Genomic DNA, 15,491 nt, shown 5'->3' with positions numbered 1-15,491 from the left:
TATCTGAGAACTCAGGGCTAGTGGTTGCAGACCCAGTAGAGTGACCCACGTCCCGGTGGCCGAATCAGATTCAGGATCTAAGGAGACAAAAGCGGCAGGGGAAGACGAGGGGGGGTTTTTTGCAAGCCTGTCGCCCAAAAACCACCTCCATCCGGGACACAAAGGACTCCAGGACCGCCATTAGTGCAGCAATGGGTGGTTGGGATCTGGAGGGCCCCGCAGCCTCTGAGAGGGGATCAGGTGGGGAAATGTGCTCCCAGGACTTTATGAGTCAATTGGGGGACCCTTCATGGACCCAGGAGGAATGCCTAGGCCTCAGAAAACAGCACAGGCAGGAAGGGGGGGCCCTGGCAGGAGCCCCCACCAAGTACAGTCTCCACCCACGCCCGTTTGCCGATGGCGCAGCCCCTCTGCCCCTATCGCCAGCACAGCACCCTGCCCCCACCCCCGGAAGGTGGCCAAACCACCCCACAGCCCCAGAATATATGAAGGAAGGGGGGGCAGATGGCCCACAGGGACCACCAGACCGAAGATGGGAGTGCCTAATGGGAAGGAGGGGATTCCGGGAGTCGGATCGTCCCATGTCCACCCTGAAACCCTCCAGGGGAGAGCGAGGGACAGTTACTTACCATACCAGGAACCAGGCGGGCACCGCTCCAGGCAAAACATCCTCTCCATCGAAATGGGGGGCTGTTAGCCAGGAGGAACGCTGTGACTCGGGCCAAGACCCGGTCATATGCAACCTCGAAAGGCATTTAACTCGCAGGCCAGCCCCCGTCCGGTGGGGCTATGTCGTCGCCGCCGACCTAGCGCAGGGCTGAGGTATGTGCGCGCTCCCTGGCCAGACTGGGGTGACCCCTGGATCTAGATTATCCAGCCCCTCGCCCAGTCCGGCAGTTGATTGTAGATCTCACAGGAAAAAAAAAAAAAAACAGGTGAAAAAAATCAATCTAAAAAAGAAAAATTTCCAGGACCAGAGATCCCAGCAAGGAACTAGGTCCTTACTCCTGACTAGGAAGAAAAAAACGAGTACCTATAGCAGAGAGAGGGAGTATACCCCCTGGGACTGCCCAAAGGCATAGTCTGATTTTTTTTCTGCCTAGTGTGCTACTGCTGTATAACCCAATGGTTAAGAAGATCAGAAGCTGTGTCTATCAATGAACGAAAGAGAAAAACAGTAAAGTTAGCACAATTTTTTTGTATAGTGTGAAAGATGATGTTACACCGAGTAAAAAGATACCCAACATGTCATGCTTTAAAATTGCTTCTGTCCGCGGAATATCGGCAAACCAAGGCGCCTAAAATTCTCCATAGGCGACCATTTAAATGCCTTTACAGGTTACCAGTTTAGAGTTGCACAGGAGATCTGGTGCAAGAATTATTGCTCTCGCTCTGACGTTCGTGACAATACCTCACATGTGTGGTGCAATCACCGTTTACATATGCGTGTGGGAGTAACGTATGCATTAGCATTTGCACGTAAGCACAGTGGGACGGGGGCACTTTACATTTTATTTTTTATACTTTTTTTTTTTTTTTTTTCCTGTACTAACTTTATTTATGAACAACATCCCTTGTGACAGAATGGACCATGACAGGTATGACAGGTCCTCTTTAACCAGAGATTTGGGTCTATTAGACCCCAAATCTCTCCTCTGGCCCCCCACACAGCCAATCAGACACGTGGTCTGATCGGCTGCTTTCCTGGCTGCTGGTGGCCAGGTAAATAAAGGGGCGGAACCGAAAGTGAGGAATTACTCGTCGCTCCGGGTTTCCAGGGTTACAGAGAGAGGGGAATGACGTCAGTTCCATTCTCCCTATACAGGGCAGCAATCGCCGCATTGCTCCCGGCCTCTGCGATGGGACAGAAGAGCCCAGGAGGGGGGTGGGACCCCATTCCGCCACCCGCAGAGGTGATCGAGTGGCTAATTAGCCACTCGGATCACTTCTGCATCATAGCCAATTGCTGTCTGATGATGAGTGTAGGTGCAGACATCATCCAGGTATTACCACTGACACCCAAGAACAAACAGGAACCTCCTTGGGTGGGAAGTGGTTAAGGTACAACTAAAGGATCCAGTTAATATGTGATGAGCAAGCCTCAAAAAATTAGCAAAAAGCTTCCTTTACCTTCCCTGACTGAGCTAAATCTTCCTTCATTTGTGTCTCACACGCTCCCCCTCTCAGGCACTGAGGCTCACACTAGGAGGGTTCCAGCAACAGAGGCAATGGCGCCAATCCAGAAAGCAGTGATTGGGAGTAGGTGTGGCCAGGTGATGATTGACAAGCCACAGGCTTATAAATCAGCAGTGACAATGCTGATAGCTACACCCCCTGCAACAACTTCTCCTTCCACTGTACTGCAATCAGACACAGCCGATAGGAGGGTGACAACTCTGCTCTCAATTCAGGAGCAGGGCAGCATCGTTGTCATGCCATGCAAGCAAAGCAGACGTGTGCTGTCACAGTCCAGGGTGAAATGTACTAGGGATCGATCAATTATCAGCAATGCTGATATATCGAGGGCCGATATGCACTTTCCCCGATATATCGGAATTGGCCCCTGAGGTTACCGATATTGCTGATATTTCAGGAAAGTGCATGTACCGGAGTGGTGCCTGCAGCTAGAGGCATCACCCCAGTAATGATAACTGATGCGGCTGAGAAGCCGCTTGGTTGTCATTACAAGGAGTGGGAGGGGACGTCTCCCCCCTCCCGCCGCCTTCCGTGGCTCGCCCGGGTCTCCCGTCCCACCGGGAGACCCGGGCATCCTACCTGCACGCCCGCCGAAGAGAAGACCCGATCAAAGCCGCATTCCGCTCTGATGGGGTCTCCATGTAAAAAACCAGGAAGTGATGTCATGACATCACTTCCGGGTACTCGGCGGCAAATTAAAAAAAATGTGAGCATTCAAAACAGCCAAACTTGGCGTTTTTAATGCTTTTGAGTGCAGAGGAGGGGTTTAGGGTCTTTTAGACCCCCAGATCCCTCCACAACACTACCTGCGAAAAAAAAAAAAAACATTTTTTTTTTTTAAAATGTCCGAAAATATTGCCACATCACTGGGTATCATAAGTCCTTTTTTAGCTATAATACACTGTTTTACTACAGTTTTTGGATCTCAGTGCTGCTGATCTCCTCCATTCTCTTTCAGCAACTCCCTGTCTACATGCATTTTCCTCCAGGCTCATCTGCACAATGGTTGACCATGCCTGTGCAATGTGTGTCCTCACAGCCACTTGTAGTCTCAATGACTGAAAATGACTTTCGAAAAGACATTAACCAGTTCTGGATCGGAAGGATTTGCCCCCTTAATGACCAGGCCATTTTTTGCGATTCGGCACTGCGTTACTTAAAGGAAAATTGCGGGGCCGTGCGACGTTGTACCGAAATAAAATTGATGTCCTTTTTTTCCCACAAATAGAGCTTTTTTTTGGTGGTATTTGATCACCTGTGTGATTTTTATTTTTTTGCGCTATAAAACAAAAAAAGAGCGACAATTCTGAAAAAAATATATATATATTTTTCACATTCTGCTATATAACATTCCCTAAAAAAAAAAATTTTAAAAAATCTAAATTTTTTCATCCTTTTAGGCCAATTTGTATTCTGCTACATATTTTTGGTAAACAAAATCGCAATAAGCGTATATTGATTGGTTTGCGCAAAAGTTATCACTTCTACAAACTAGGGGAAAGATTTGTTATTTTTTATTTATTTATTTTTTACCAATAATGGCGGCGATCTGTGATTTTTAGCAGGACTGTGACATTGCGGCGGACAGATCGGACCACTAACTGAAATTTTTGACACTTTTGGGGGGACCAGTGACATTACTACAGTAATCAGTGCTAAAAATATGCACTGTTACTGTAATCATGACACTGGCAGGGAAGGGGTTAACCTAGTGGGTGATCAAGGGGTTAAATGTGAGCCTAGGGGAGTGTTTACTAACTGTGGAGGGAGGGGCTTTTGAAAAGACCATAGAGACCTGTGATCCTATATAGAAGGATCACAGGCGCTCTGTGATCATTTCAGAGAGAAGAACGGTCAGCTGCGTTTACAATAGCCGACAGTCCTTCTCTCTCAGCGGGGAGCGATCACGGGTGGCCGGCGGCAATCACGGCCGCCAGCCCCATGCATCGGCTTCCCCGCTGCCTAGAGGGGGCGGGCGCGGGGCACGCACTTGCCCCCCAGCACCACACGCGCAACCGACGTAGTACTACGTCTGTTCGCGCAGCCGAGCCAGCCTGGGGCGGTCGGCGAGTGCTTAAACGCGATAAGTTTATGAGATTTTAGTGGCTCTATTTAGATCTTGACTCTCTAAGTACTGAAGCAAGGATTGGGATGACAGTCTCTGAACCTGCTCCTGTCAAAATGACATGTTTTTTTTTGGTGTTCCAGCAGCATTCTAGAATCATCAGCTCAGTGTGGAAGGTCTAAAGTTTGCAACCAGAAGGGGATCAGAAAGGCATTTCCGCCGCACCGCATTACTAAGCAGATATTGCATTTGCATACAAAATGAGGAAGTATGGCTTCCTGTGTGTACACAGTATATAGGATGTCACAGGTTATAGTAGGAATACGTTACACTGGTCTCTTTCCCATGAATATCTAAAAAACGGCTCCATTCACACCTGAGCGGATCGTTTTCAAGCGTTTTTTTGGGAGTTTGTTCAGGCGTTTTTTGCAGGTGTTTGGAGGCAGGCTTTGACTTCTAACAAAAACACTTTTAATCAGCCAAAAAAGAAGCTCATATATTTTTTTGAGCTTCAGGCGATTGGCTTCAGGCAACAAAACACTCATATGTGAACAGGGGCCATTGAAATGAATGGGATTTTGCTTGTTGGGCGTTTAGAGATGAGCGTTTTACGAACTGAAAAGCCCACAGGTGTGAATAGGGCCTAATGTAGGTGTAAAATAAATAATATATAGTTAGATTAAAAAAAAAAAAAACTGTGATAAACAATTGCCATGTTTTTTAAATAAAATAAATACTTTTTTTCACCAATTTTTTATTCTTTATCCTTCTGCATTATCCAAGAAATCATTGATTCAAAGGATAAAAGTAGATTTATTTACAACAAAACAATATAAAAGGCTCATCACATCCATGTACAGAGAGATATGACCAGAAGCGCTGTTCATGACCCCAGATGGGCAATGATGGCACCTGAGAAGCCTGCAAATTCTGACGCGTTTCAAGGGTGTCCCCTCTTCCTCAGAGCTGAATGTCTGCTGTACCTTATGTCCTTATATACTGTAAATGTATCAGAACTAAAGTCACTAGCTCCACACACGCATATATACAGTGGGTACGGAAAGTATTCAGACCCCCTTAAATTTTTCACTCTTTGTTATATTGCAGCCATTTGCTAAAATCATTTAGGTTCATTCTTCTTCCTCATGAATGTACACATAGCACCCCATACTGACAGAAAAACACAGAATTGTTGACATTGTTGCAGATTTATTAAAAAAGAAAAACTGAAATATCACATGGTCCTAAGTATTCAGACCCTTTGCTGTGACACTCATATATTTAACTCAGGTGCTTTCCATTTCTTCTGATCATCCTTGAGATGGTTCTACACCTTCATTTGAGTCCAGCTGTGTTTGATTATACTGATTGGACTTGATTAGGAAAGCCACACACCTGTCTATATAAGACCTTCCAGATCACAATGCATGTCAGAGCAAATGAGAATCATGAGGTCAAAGGAACTGCCTGAAGAGCTCAGAGACAGAATTGTGGCAAGGCACAGATCTGGCCAAGGTTACAAAAAGATTTCTGCTGCACTTAAAGCGGTAGTATCCCGCTTTTTGACACTTTTACCTACAGGTAAGCCTATAATAAGGCTTACCTGTAGGTACAAATAATATCTCCTAAACCGGCACGGTTTAGGAGATGTTTACAGTGCATGCAGCCGCTCGCGCAAGCGGCGCATGCGCTCTGAAGGTCCGGGGGACCTTCAATTAAGTTGCCGGGAGCTTGCAAGGAAAAATCACTCCCGCGCGCATGCGCGGGAGTGACGTCATCGCGGCTCCGGCCAATCATCGCGCCGGAGCCGTCTCCTCCGGCCAATCAGCGCGCCGGAGCCGCTGAAACCGGAAGAGACGACGAGGGACCATGGCAGCGCCCGCAGCGATGTCCGGGGGTCCGTGTCGGGGCTTCGTTTTAAGGTAAGTTACACATAATGGGCTAGTATGCGATGCATACTAGCTCATTATGCCTTTGTCTTGCAGGTTTTTTTTTTTTTTATTTTTTTTTTTATAGAGTTTACAACCGCTTTAAGGTTCCTAAGAGCACAGTATCCTCAAATGGAAGACGTTTGGGACGACCAGAACCCTTCCTAGAGCTGGCCGTCCGGCCAAACTGAGCTATTGGGGGAGAAGAGCCTTGGTGAGAGAGGTAAAGAAGAACCCAAAGATCACTGTGGCTGAGCTCCAGAGATGCAGTCAGGAGATGGGAAAAAGTTGTAGAAAGTCAACCATCACTGCAGCCCTCCACCAGTCGGGGCTTTATGGCAGAGTGGCCCGACGGAAGCCTCTCCTCAGTGTAAGACACATGAAAGCCCACATGGAGTTTGCTAAAAAACACCTGAAGGACTCCAAGATGGTGAGAAATAAGATTCTCTGGTCTGATGAGACCAAAATAGAACTTTTTGGCCTTAATTCTAAGCGGTATGTGTGGAGAAAACCAGGCACTGCTCATCACCTGTCCAATACAGTCCCAACAGTGAAGCATGGTGGTGGCAGCATCATGCTGTGGGGGTGTTTTTCAGACTGGTTGCAATCGAGGGAAAGATGAATGCGGCCAAGTACAGAGATATCCTGGACAAAAACCTTCTCCAGAGTGCTCTGGACCTCAGACTGGGCCGAAGGTTTACCTTCCAACAAGACAATGACCCTAAGCACACAGCTAAAATAACAAAGGAGTGTCTTCACAACAACTCCGTGACTGTTCTTGAATGGCCCAGCCAGAGCCCAGACTTAAACCCAATTGAGCATCTCTGGAGAGACCTAAAAATGGCTGTCCACCAACGTTTACCATCCAACCTGACAGAACTGGAGAGGATCTGCAAGGAGGAATGGCAGAGGATCCCCAAATCCAGGTGTGAAAGACTTGTTGCATCTTTCCCAAAAAGACTCCTGGCTGTATTAGATCAAAAGGGGGCTTCTACTAAATACTGAGCAAAGGGTCTGAATACTTAGGACCATGTGATATTTCAGTTTTTCTTTTTTAATAAATCTGCAACAATGTCAACAATTCTGTGTTTTTCTGTCAGTATGGGGTGCTATGTGTACATTCATGAGGAAGAAGAATGAACTTAAATGATTTTAGCAAATGGCTGCAATATAACAAAGAGTGAAAAATTTAAGGGGGTCTGAATACTTTCCGTACCCACTGTGTGTGTACATATATATATATTATATATATATACACACACACTCACACACAGTATCTCACAAAAGTGAGTACACCCCTCACATTTTTGTAAATATTTTATTATATATTTTCATGTGAAAACACTGAAGAAATGACACTTTGCTACAATGTAAAGTAGTGAGTGTACAGCTTGTATAACAGTGTAAATTTGCTGTCCCCTCAAAATAACTCAACACACAGCCATTAATGTCTAAACTGCTGGCAACAAAAGTGAGTACACCCCTAAGTGACAATGTCCAACTTGGGCCCAATTAGCCATTTTCCCTCCCCAGTGTCATGTGACTCGTTAGTGTTACAAGGTCTCAGGTGTGAATGGGGAGCAGGTGTGTTAAATTTGGTGTTATCGCTCTCACTCTCTCATACTGGTCACTGGAAGTTCAACATGGCACCTCATGGCAGAGAACTCTCTGAGGATCTGAAAAAAAGAATTGTTTCTCTACATAAAGATGGCCTAAGCTATAAGAAGATTGCAAAGATCCTGAAACTGAGTTGCAGCATGGTGGCCAAGACCATACAGCGGTTTAACAGGACAGATTCCACTCAGAACAGGCCTTACTATTGCCAACCAATCGAGTTGAGTGCACGTGCTCCGCGCCATATGCAGAAGTTGTCTTTGGGAAATAGATGTATGAGTGCTGCCAGCAGAGGTTGAAGGGGAGGGGGGGTCAGCCTGTCAGTGCTCAGACCACACGCCGCACACTGCATCAAATTGGTCTGCATGGCTGTCGTCCCAGAAGGAAGCCTCTTCTAAAGATGATGCATAAGAAAGCTTCCAAACAGTTTGCTAAAGACAAATAGACTAAGGACAGGTATTACTGGAACCATGTCCTGTGGTCTGATGAGACCAAGATAAACCTATTTGGTTCAGATGGTGTCAGGCGTGTGTGTGGTGGCAACCAGGTGAGGAGTACAAAGACAAGCGTGTATTGCCTATAGTCATGGATGGTGGTGGGAGTGTCATGGTCTGGGGCTGCATGAGTGCTACTGGCACTGGGGAGCTACAGTTCATTGCGGGAACCATGAATGCCAACATGTACTGTGATATACTGAAGCAGAGCATGATTCCCTCCCTTCGGAGACTGGGCCCCAGGGCAGCATTCCAACATGATAACGACCCCAAACACACCTCCAAGGCGACCACTGCCTTGCTAAAGAAGCTGAAGGTAAAGAGGATGGACTGGCCAAGCATGTCTCCAGACCTAAACCCTATTGAGCATCTGTGGAGCATCCTCAAATAGAAGGTGAAGGAGCGCAAGGTCTCTAACATCCACCAGCTCCGTGATGTCGTCATGGAGGAGTGGAAGAGGACTCCATTGGCAACCTGTGAAGCTCTGGTGAACTCCATGCCCAAGAGGGTTGAGGCAATGCTGGAAAATAATGGAGGCCACACAAAATATTGACACTTCGAGCCCAATTTGGACATTGTCACTTAGGGGTGTACACAATTTTGTTGCCAGTGGTTTAAACATTAATGGCTGTGTGTTGAGTTATTTTGAGGGGACAGCAAATTTACACTGTTATACAAGCTGTACACTCACTACTTTACATTGTAGCAAAGTGTGATTTCTTCACTGTTGTCACATGAAATGACATAATAAAACATTTACAAAAATGTGAGGGGTGTACTCACTTTTGTGAGATACTGTACATATACATACATACAGTGCATCCGGAAAGTATTCACAGCGCTTCACTTTTTCCACATTTTGTTATGTTACAGCCTTATTTTAAAATGGATTAAATTAATTTTTATCCTTAAAATGCTACAAACAACATCCCATAATGACAATGTGGAAGAGGTTTTTTTGAAATCTTTGCAAATGTATTAAAATAAAAAAAAAAAATAAAAAAGAAAAAAATCATATGTACATAAGTATCACAGCCTTTGCCCTGACATTCAAAATTGTTGTATCCTGTTTCCACTGATCATCCTTGAGATGTTTCTACAACTTGATTGAAGTCAACCTGTGATAAATTCATTGACTGGACATGATTTGGAAAGGCACACACCTGTCTTTATAAGGTCCCACAGTTAACAGTGCATGTCAGAGCACAAACCAAGCCACAAAATCCAAGGAATTTTCTGTAAACCTCTGAGACAGGACTGTATCAAGGCACAGATCTGGGGAAGGGTACAGAAAAATTTCTGCAGCACTGAAGGTCCCAATGAGCACAGTGGCTTCCATCATCCGTAAATAGAAGAAGTTTGGAACCACCAGGACTCTTCCTAGAGCAGGCGCCAGGCCAAACTGAGCGATCGGGGGAGAAGGGTCTTAGTCAGGGAGGTGACAAAGAACCTGATGGTCACTCTGACCGAGCTCCAGCGTTTCTCTGTGGAGAAAAGAGAACCTTCCAGAACAACAACCATCTCTGCAGCACCAACCAGGCCTGTATAGTAGAGTGGCCAGACGGAAGCCACTCCTCAGTAAAAGGCACATGACAGCCCGCCTGGAGTTTGCCAAAAGGCACCTGAAGGACTCTCAGGCCATGAGAAACAGAATTCTCTGGTCTGATGAAACAAAGACAGAACTCTTTGGCCTGAATGGCAAGCATCATGTGTGGAGGAAACCAGGCACCGCTCATCACCTGGCCGATACCATTCCTACAGTGAAGCATGGTGGTGGCAGCATCATGCCGTGAGGATGTTTTTCAGCAGCAGGAACTGGGAGACTAGTCAGGATCTAAAGAATGATGAATGCAGTATTGTACAGAAACATCCTTGATTAAAACCTGCACCAGAGCGCTCCCTGATCTTCCAACAAGACAACGACCCTAAGCACACAGTCTAGATAACAAAGGAGTGGCTACGGGAAAACTCTGTGAATGTCCTTGAGTGGCCCCGCTAGAGACCAGACTTGAACCCGATTGAACATCTCGTGAAAGATCTGAAAATAGCTGTGCACTGACGCTCCCCATCCAACCTGATAAAACTTAAGAGGTCCTGAAAAGAAGAAGAAGGGAGGAAACTGCCCAAAAATAGGTGTGCCAAGCTTGTAGCATCATACTCAAAAAGACTTGAGGCTGTAATTGGTGCCAAAGGGGCTTCAACAAAGTACTGAGCAAAGGCTGTGATACTTATTTAATTAGTATTTAATTTAATAAATTTGTAAAGATTTCAAACAAACTTCTTTCACATGTTGTCATTATGGGGTATTGTTTGTAGAATTTTGAGGAAAATAATGAATTTAATCCATTTTGGCTGTAACATAACAAAATGTGGAAAAAGTGAAGCGCTGCGAATACTTTCCGGATGCACTGTACATACATATACACTATAAGTACCAAAAGTATTGGGACGCCTGCCTTTACACACACTTTCATGGCTCCCCAGTCTTAGTTCGTAGGGTTCAATATTGAGTTAGCCCACCCTTTGCAGCTATAACAGCTCCAACTCTTCTGGGAAGGCTTTCCACAAGGTTAGGAGTGTGTCTATGGGAATGTTCGACCATTCTCCAGAAGCGTATTTGTGAGGTCTGGCACTGATGTTGGACTAGAAGGACTGGCTCGTCGCCCTTCTCGGGGGAAAGAACCACTGTTCTTTCCCCCGAGAAGGGCTGTCTCACAGTCTCTGCTTAAATTCATCCCAAAGGTTGGGATAGAGTCCTGACCTCAACCCGATAGAACACCTTTAGGATGAATTTGAGCAGAGACTGTGAGACACCTGATGACGTCAGCTCTGACGAAACGCGTCGTGCGCGATTACGTCATTTCCGCCCCACAGCAACGCAGATCCGGTCGCTGACCTGCACAGCGTCCCAGAAGCAGCCGCCAACGAGGGACTCGCGGCCCCTACTGCTTGGATGCCCGTTACCACTGTATTTTATGTGAGTACCTGACTTTTATCTTTTGAAATAAAGCTATTTTATAAACGGTACATCACTATATCAGTACTTCTTCCTTACATATCACCATTGACTATACCTAAGAGGAGATCCTATCACCTGGTACTAAAGGGGGACACTCCCCCCCCTCCCACAGGAGCCTTACAAGACTACGCTGCAATAAGGCTTGTCACCCCTACAGGGGTACATACCTCCGGTGAGTGCGGGAGCAATTGGAGGGGTGCACCTGTGTGTTCTACCCATCACCCACATCAACCCCAAAAGCACTGGAAGCACTTTATTTACACTTGAATAGCCATTTTTTACCGATTACTGCATATTCGTTTCTTTTAATCACGGATTCACCCAGCAACAAAATAGACTGTTGATCCGTTTTTTGGGACTAATTATTCACTGCATGAGCACCATTTATTATTGCATTTATTCGTTAAGAGCACAGATGTGAATGTACTGTATTTTTTTGCACAGAATAGTATATTGAGTGTGTCTTTATTTATACACCTTTTGCGATCAGCACATATATCATTTATGCACCTTGCACTAAAACACTTTATAGACACCCCAATTAATTTATGCATCAATTTTGATATTGTTTTTACACCGAAGTTTTATCTATTTATACTATAGCACTTCAATTAATTATATCTATTTTTATAACTAGGCAGCACCACTTTACCTCACCTTGACCAGATCATCTGTGTTCACCTCTATGTTCTAGGAGGCAGGAAGCAATTTCATAAGGTCTCTTTCGGTTTAGGTTGCATGTACACACTGCCTTTTTGGGAGGGAGGGGTGGGGAAAGCATCAGATCAATGTTTTTTTGTTTTTGATCTGATGCTTTCAAGGGTATAGGAGAGATGTGGGTCTAATAGACCCCAGATGTCTCCATCAAGAGGACCTGTCATGCTTTATTGTTATCACAAGGGATGTTTACATTTCTTGTGATAGCAATAAAAATGAAAAATAAAACTTAAGGAACAGTATAATTTTTTTTTTTTTTTTTTAAATAAACTAAATAATTAAAAAAAAAAAAGTAAAGCATCCCTGTCCCCCTGTGCTCATGAGCAGAGGCAAACATATTTGTAGGTTGCTCACGTAAATGCGTAAATGGTGTTCGTACCACACGTGAGGTATGAGAACAATCAAGCTCAAGACCTCCTTTGTAACTCTAGTAACCTGTAAAAAGCATCGCCTGTAGTGATTTTTAATATCATAGTTTGTCGCCATACCATGTGTGTGGACAATTTTAAAAGCGTGACACGTTAAGTATCTATTTACTTGGCATAAAGTCATCTTTTTTATTTTACTAGAAAATTGGGTTATATATTGTTTTTTTTTTCCCATTATAATTCATTAAAGTGTATTTTTTCTCAAAAAATTGGGTTTGAAAAACCGCTGCGCAAATACCAAGTGACATATAAAATTGCAACGACTGCCATTTTATTCTCTAGGGTCTCTGCTAAAAATATATATATATATATATATATATATATATATATATATATATATATAATGTTTGGGGGTTCCACGTAATTTTGTAAAAAAAGTGTCAGAAAAAGGCCTGGTCTTAAAGTAGACAGAGTATATTCCTACATTACTTGTCCCACATTTGAGTGCAGAAGAATCTTTTGCATTTTTGTTCCCTGATCTCCTCCTGCCTGGCATCCTGAAGAACCAGAGGAGTGAGGCAGCAATGCCAATGAACTCTAAAAGTGATCTGCACAGCCACCTGCGACCCTTCTACATGACACTAAAAGGTATGTCTACCAGGTGTGTAATAGTTAGATGCATCACACCCCTTGATTAGAAATGGATATATGTAAGAGGCAAGAGAGATGGCATTTTAACGATGCAAAAAAAAAAAAAAACATAAAAATTTACAAGAATAACATCATTTTTATTGAAAACATCCCTGATTAAAAATACATATATTAAAAACATAACACAGTATTCATACGATTAGTGTGTGTATGCAGTGACTCCAGCTCTACATGTTTCGCCAACAATTGGCTTCCTCAGGAGACTTTGAGGAGTCCAGCATACAAACTTGGATTAGTGTGTGTATGCAGTGACTCCAGCTCTACATGTTTCACCAACCATTGGCTTCCTCAGGAGACTTTGATGGGTCCAGCATACAAACTTGCTAACTGTGTAAAATCAAAACCTGCATGTTGAAAGATTGATCTAGGAGGAGATATCTGCAAACCACAGGGGGGAGTGTAAGGAGTCCATACATAGGTCATAAAAAAACAGCCTACACCGAAAGATGGGAAAGAGCAGAAGCCAAAAGGAGGATTAGCTGGATGACTGCCAATAGGTAGGAACATCTGTCATCTGCTGTTCAGGAGAGACCGCTTATATACCGGAACTTACATCTGAGATAATGAGATACTTACCTTAAAGTTACATAATGCCTTGAAGACAATTACTGAAGTTTATACTCTGGGAGTGATTTGATATATTTGATTTATATACCTCTTGGCAGTCATCCAGCTGATCCTTCTTTTGGCTTCTGCTCTCTCTCCCATCTTTCGGTGTAGACCGGTTATTTACGACCTATGTATGGACTCCTTACACCCTCCCCTGCGGTTTGCGGATATCTCCTTCTAATCACTCTTTCAACATGCAGGTTTCATTTTACATAGTTAGCAAGTTTGTATGTTGGACTCATCAAAGTCTCCTGAGGAAGCCAATGTTGGCGAAACATGTAGAGCTGGAGTCACTGCATACACACAAATATTATGAATACTGTGTTAGGGCTCTTTCACACGGGCGATCCGATCAGATCCGCCTGTCAGTTTTTTAGGCGGATCTGATCGGATCCTCCATGCAGCTCTATGGGGCAGCGGGTGTCAGCGGAGACACCTCCGCTGACACCCGCTGCCATCCGCATCTGATCCTGTGCTTGAAATCTGGACGGATGGAAACCCTATTTTTCCATCCGTTCAGTAATCGGAGCGGATCGGATCTGATGAGAGCGGACAAGCGGTCCGCTCTCATCCGATCCCCCATAGAGGGCAGCGGGGGCTGAGACACCTCCCTCTCCGCTCTGCAAGCGGAGACGGAGACGGAGCTGTCATCCGCCCGGCTCAGAGGGGATCGCGGATCGATCCCCGCTGAGCAACACGGATCCGCCTACGGAGCGGACCGTGTGAAAGAGCCCTTATGTTTTTAATATATATTTTTTTAATCAGGGATGGTTTCAATAAAAATTTTGCTATGCTTTTCAATTTTGAAGTTTTTTTTTGCACTGTTAAAATCCCATCTCTCTTGCCTCTTAAATATATCCTCTTCTACATGACAGCTGAAGGCTACCCGAGTAAATCCATACCAAGCCCACAGCAGCTATGAACTTGTTTTAACCCCTTGGCTACCAGGACGTTAATGAATGTACCCTGGTAGACAAGGGGTTAATAAAAGCCACCGATTTAAAAACATTGAAAAGAACTTTCGAAAAGACATGAACATGCTGAATATGATATGACCTATCAGTGACTGGGATTACATACACTTCAAAAAGACTAGAGCTCCCCTAAGGATATTTTGGGTAGTGGTGCGCCAAAAAGAAGATTCTGTTGCCGAAACCAAAAATTCAGGATGTACTTGACTGAAACCGATTTTTATAATTAATAGTTTGATATTTAATTCTTTAATTAATATGATGAATTTAAACTATTATGAATTTATTGTCGGACATTATTGGCACCTTTTGAAGCGGTGTTAAAAATCCTGCTTGCTGCATATTTGGTCACTTATAAAAAAAAAACACCTTCCTATTGAAATGCATTGAAAACGCAGAAAGAATGCACCAAAAATGCACCTGTGTTGCGTTTGATGCATTTTTTGAGTCACATGACCTATGAACAACACACCATAAGCATGGTAAAATCACAGCAAAATGGTGGCAAAATTTTCTCTGTTCAAAATTGTAGTAAAATTGCGTCATAAAATCATGGATAAGAAAAAAAAAAAAAAAAATTGCAGGCTTTTTCGGCAGTGATTTTCTTTCGGCACAACGCTGAAAACCCTATTTTCAGCCAATAATTTTCAGTGGCCAAAATTTGGGTGCATCACTGATTTTGGATTTTAGTTTTCCGACTTTCATCAATGCACTACTTACACTGGACAATTGCTGGGTCATTACTTCTCTACAATAGACAAACTTACGGTTGACGATGGCGAAGTTGAACCCTCTATTC

General features: G+C 44.2%; 1 protein-coding gene across 1 annotated transcript in view; it reads right to left on the bottom strand.

The window, feature by feature from the left end:
• Positions 1-15,491, bottom strand: part of FAM3B (FAM3 metabolism regulating signaling molecule B) — a 142,103-nt gene that overhangs the window by 31,120 nt on the left and 95,492 nt on the right. Inside the window, exon 4 of the mRNA XM_082245234.1 lies at positions 15,460-15,485. Within this exon, the coding sequence (XP_082101360.1) occupies positions 15,460-15,485 (26 nt within the window). The remainder of the gene's footprint in view (positions 1-15,459; positions 15,486-15,491) is intronic.

This window comes from Pelophylax lessonae, assembly GCF_965119305.1.
Source record: "Pelophylax lessonae genome assembly, chromosome: 2".
NCBI classification, from domain to species: domain Eukaryota; kingdom Metazoa; phylum Chordata; class Amphibia; order Anura; family Ranidae; genus Pelophylax; species Pelophylax lessonae.
The sequence above is the reverse complement of the archived record's forward strand: the minus strand, read 5'-3'. Positions and strand labels throughout refer to the sequence as shown.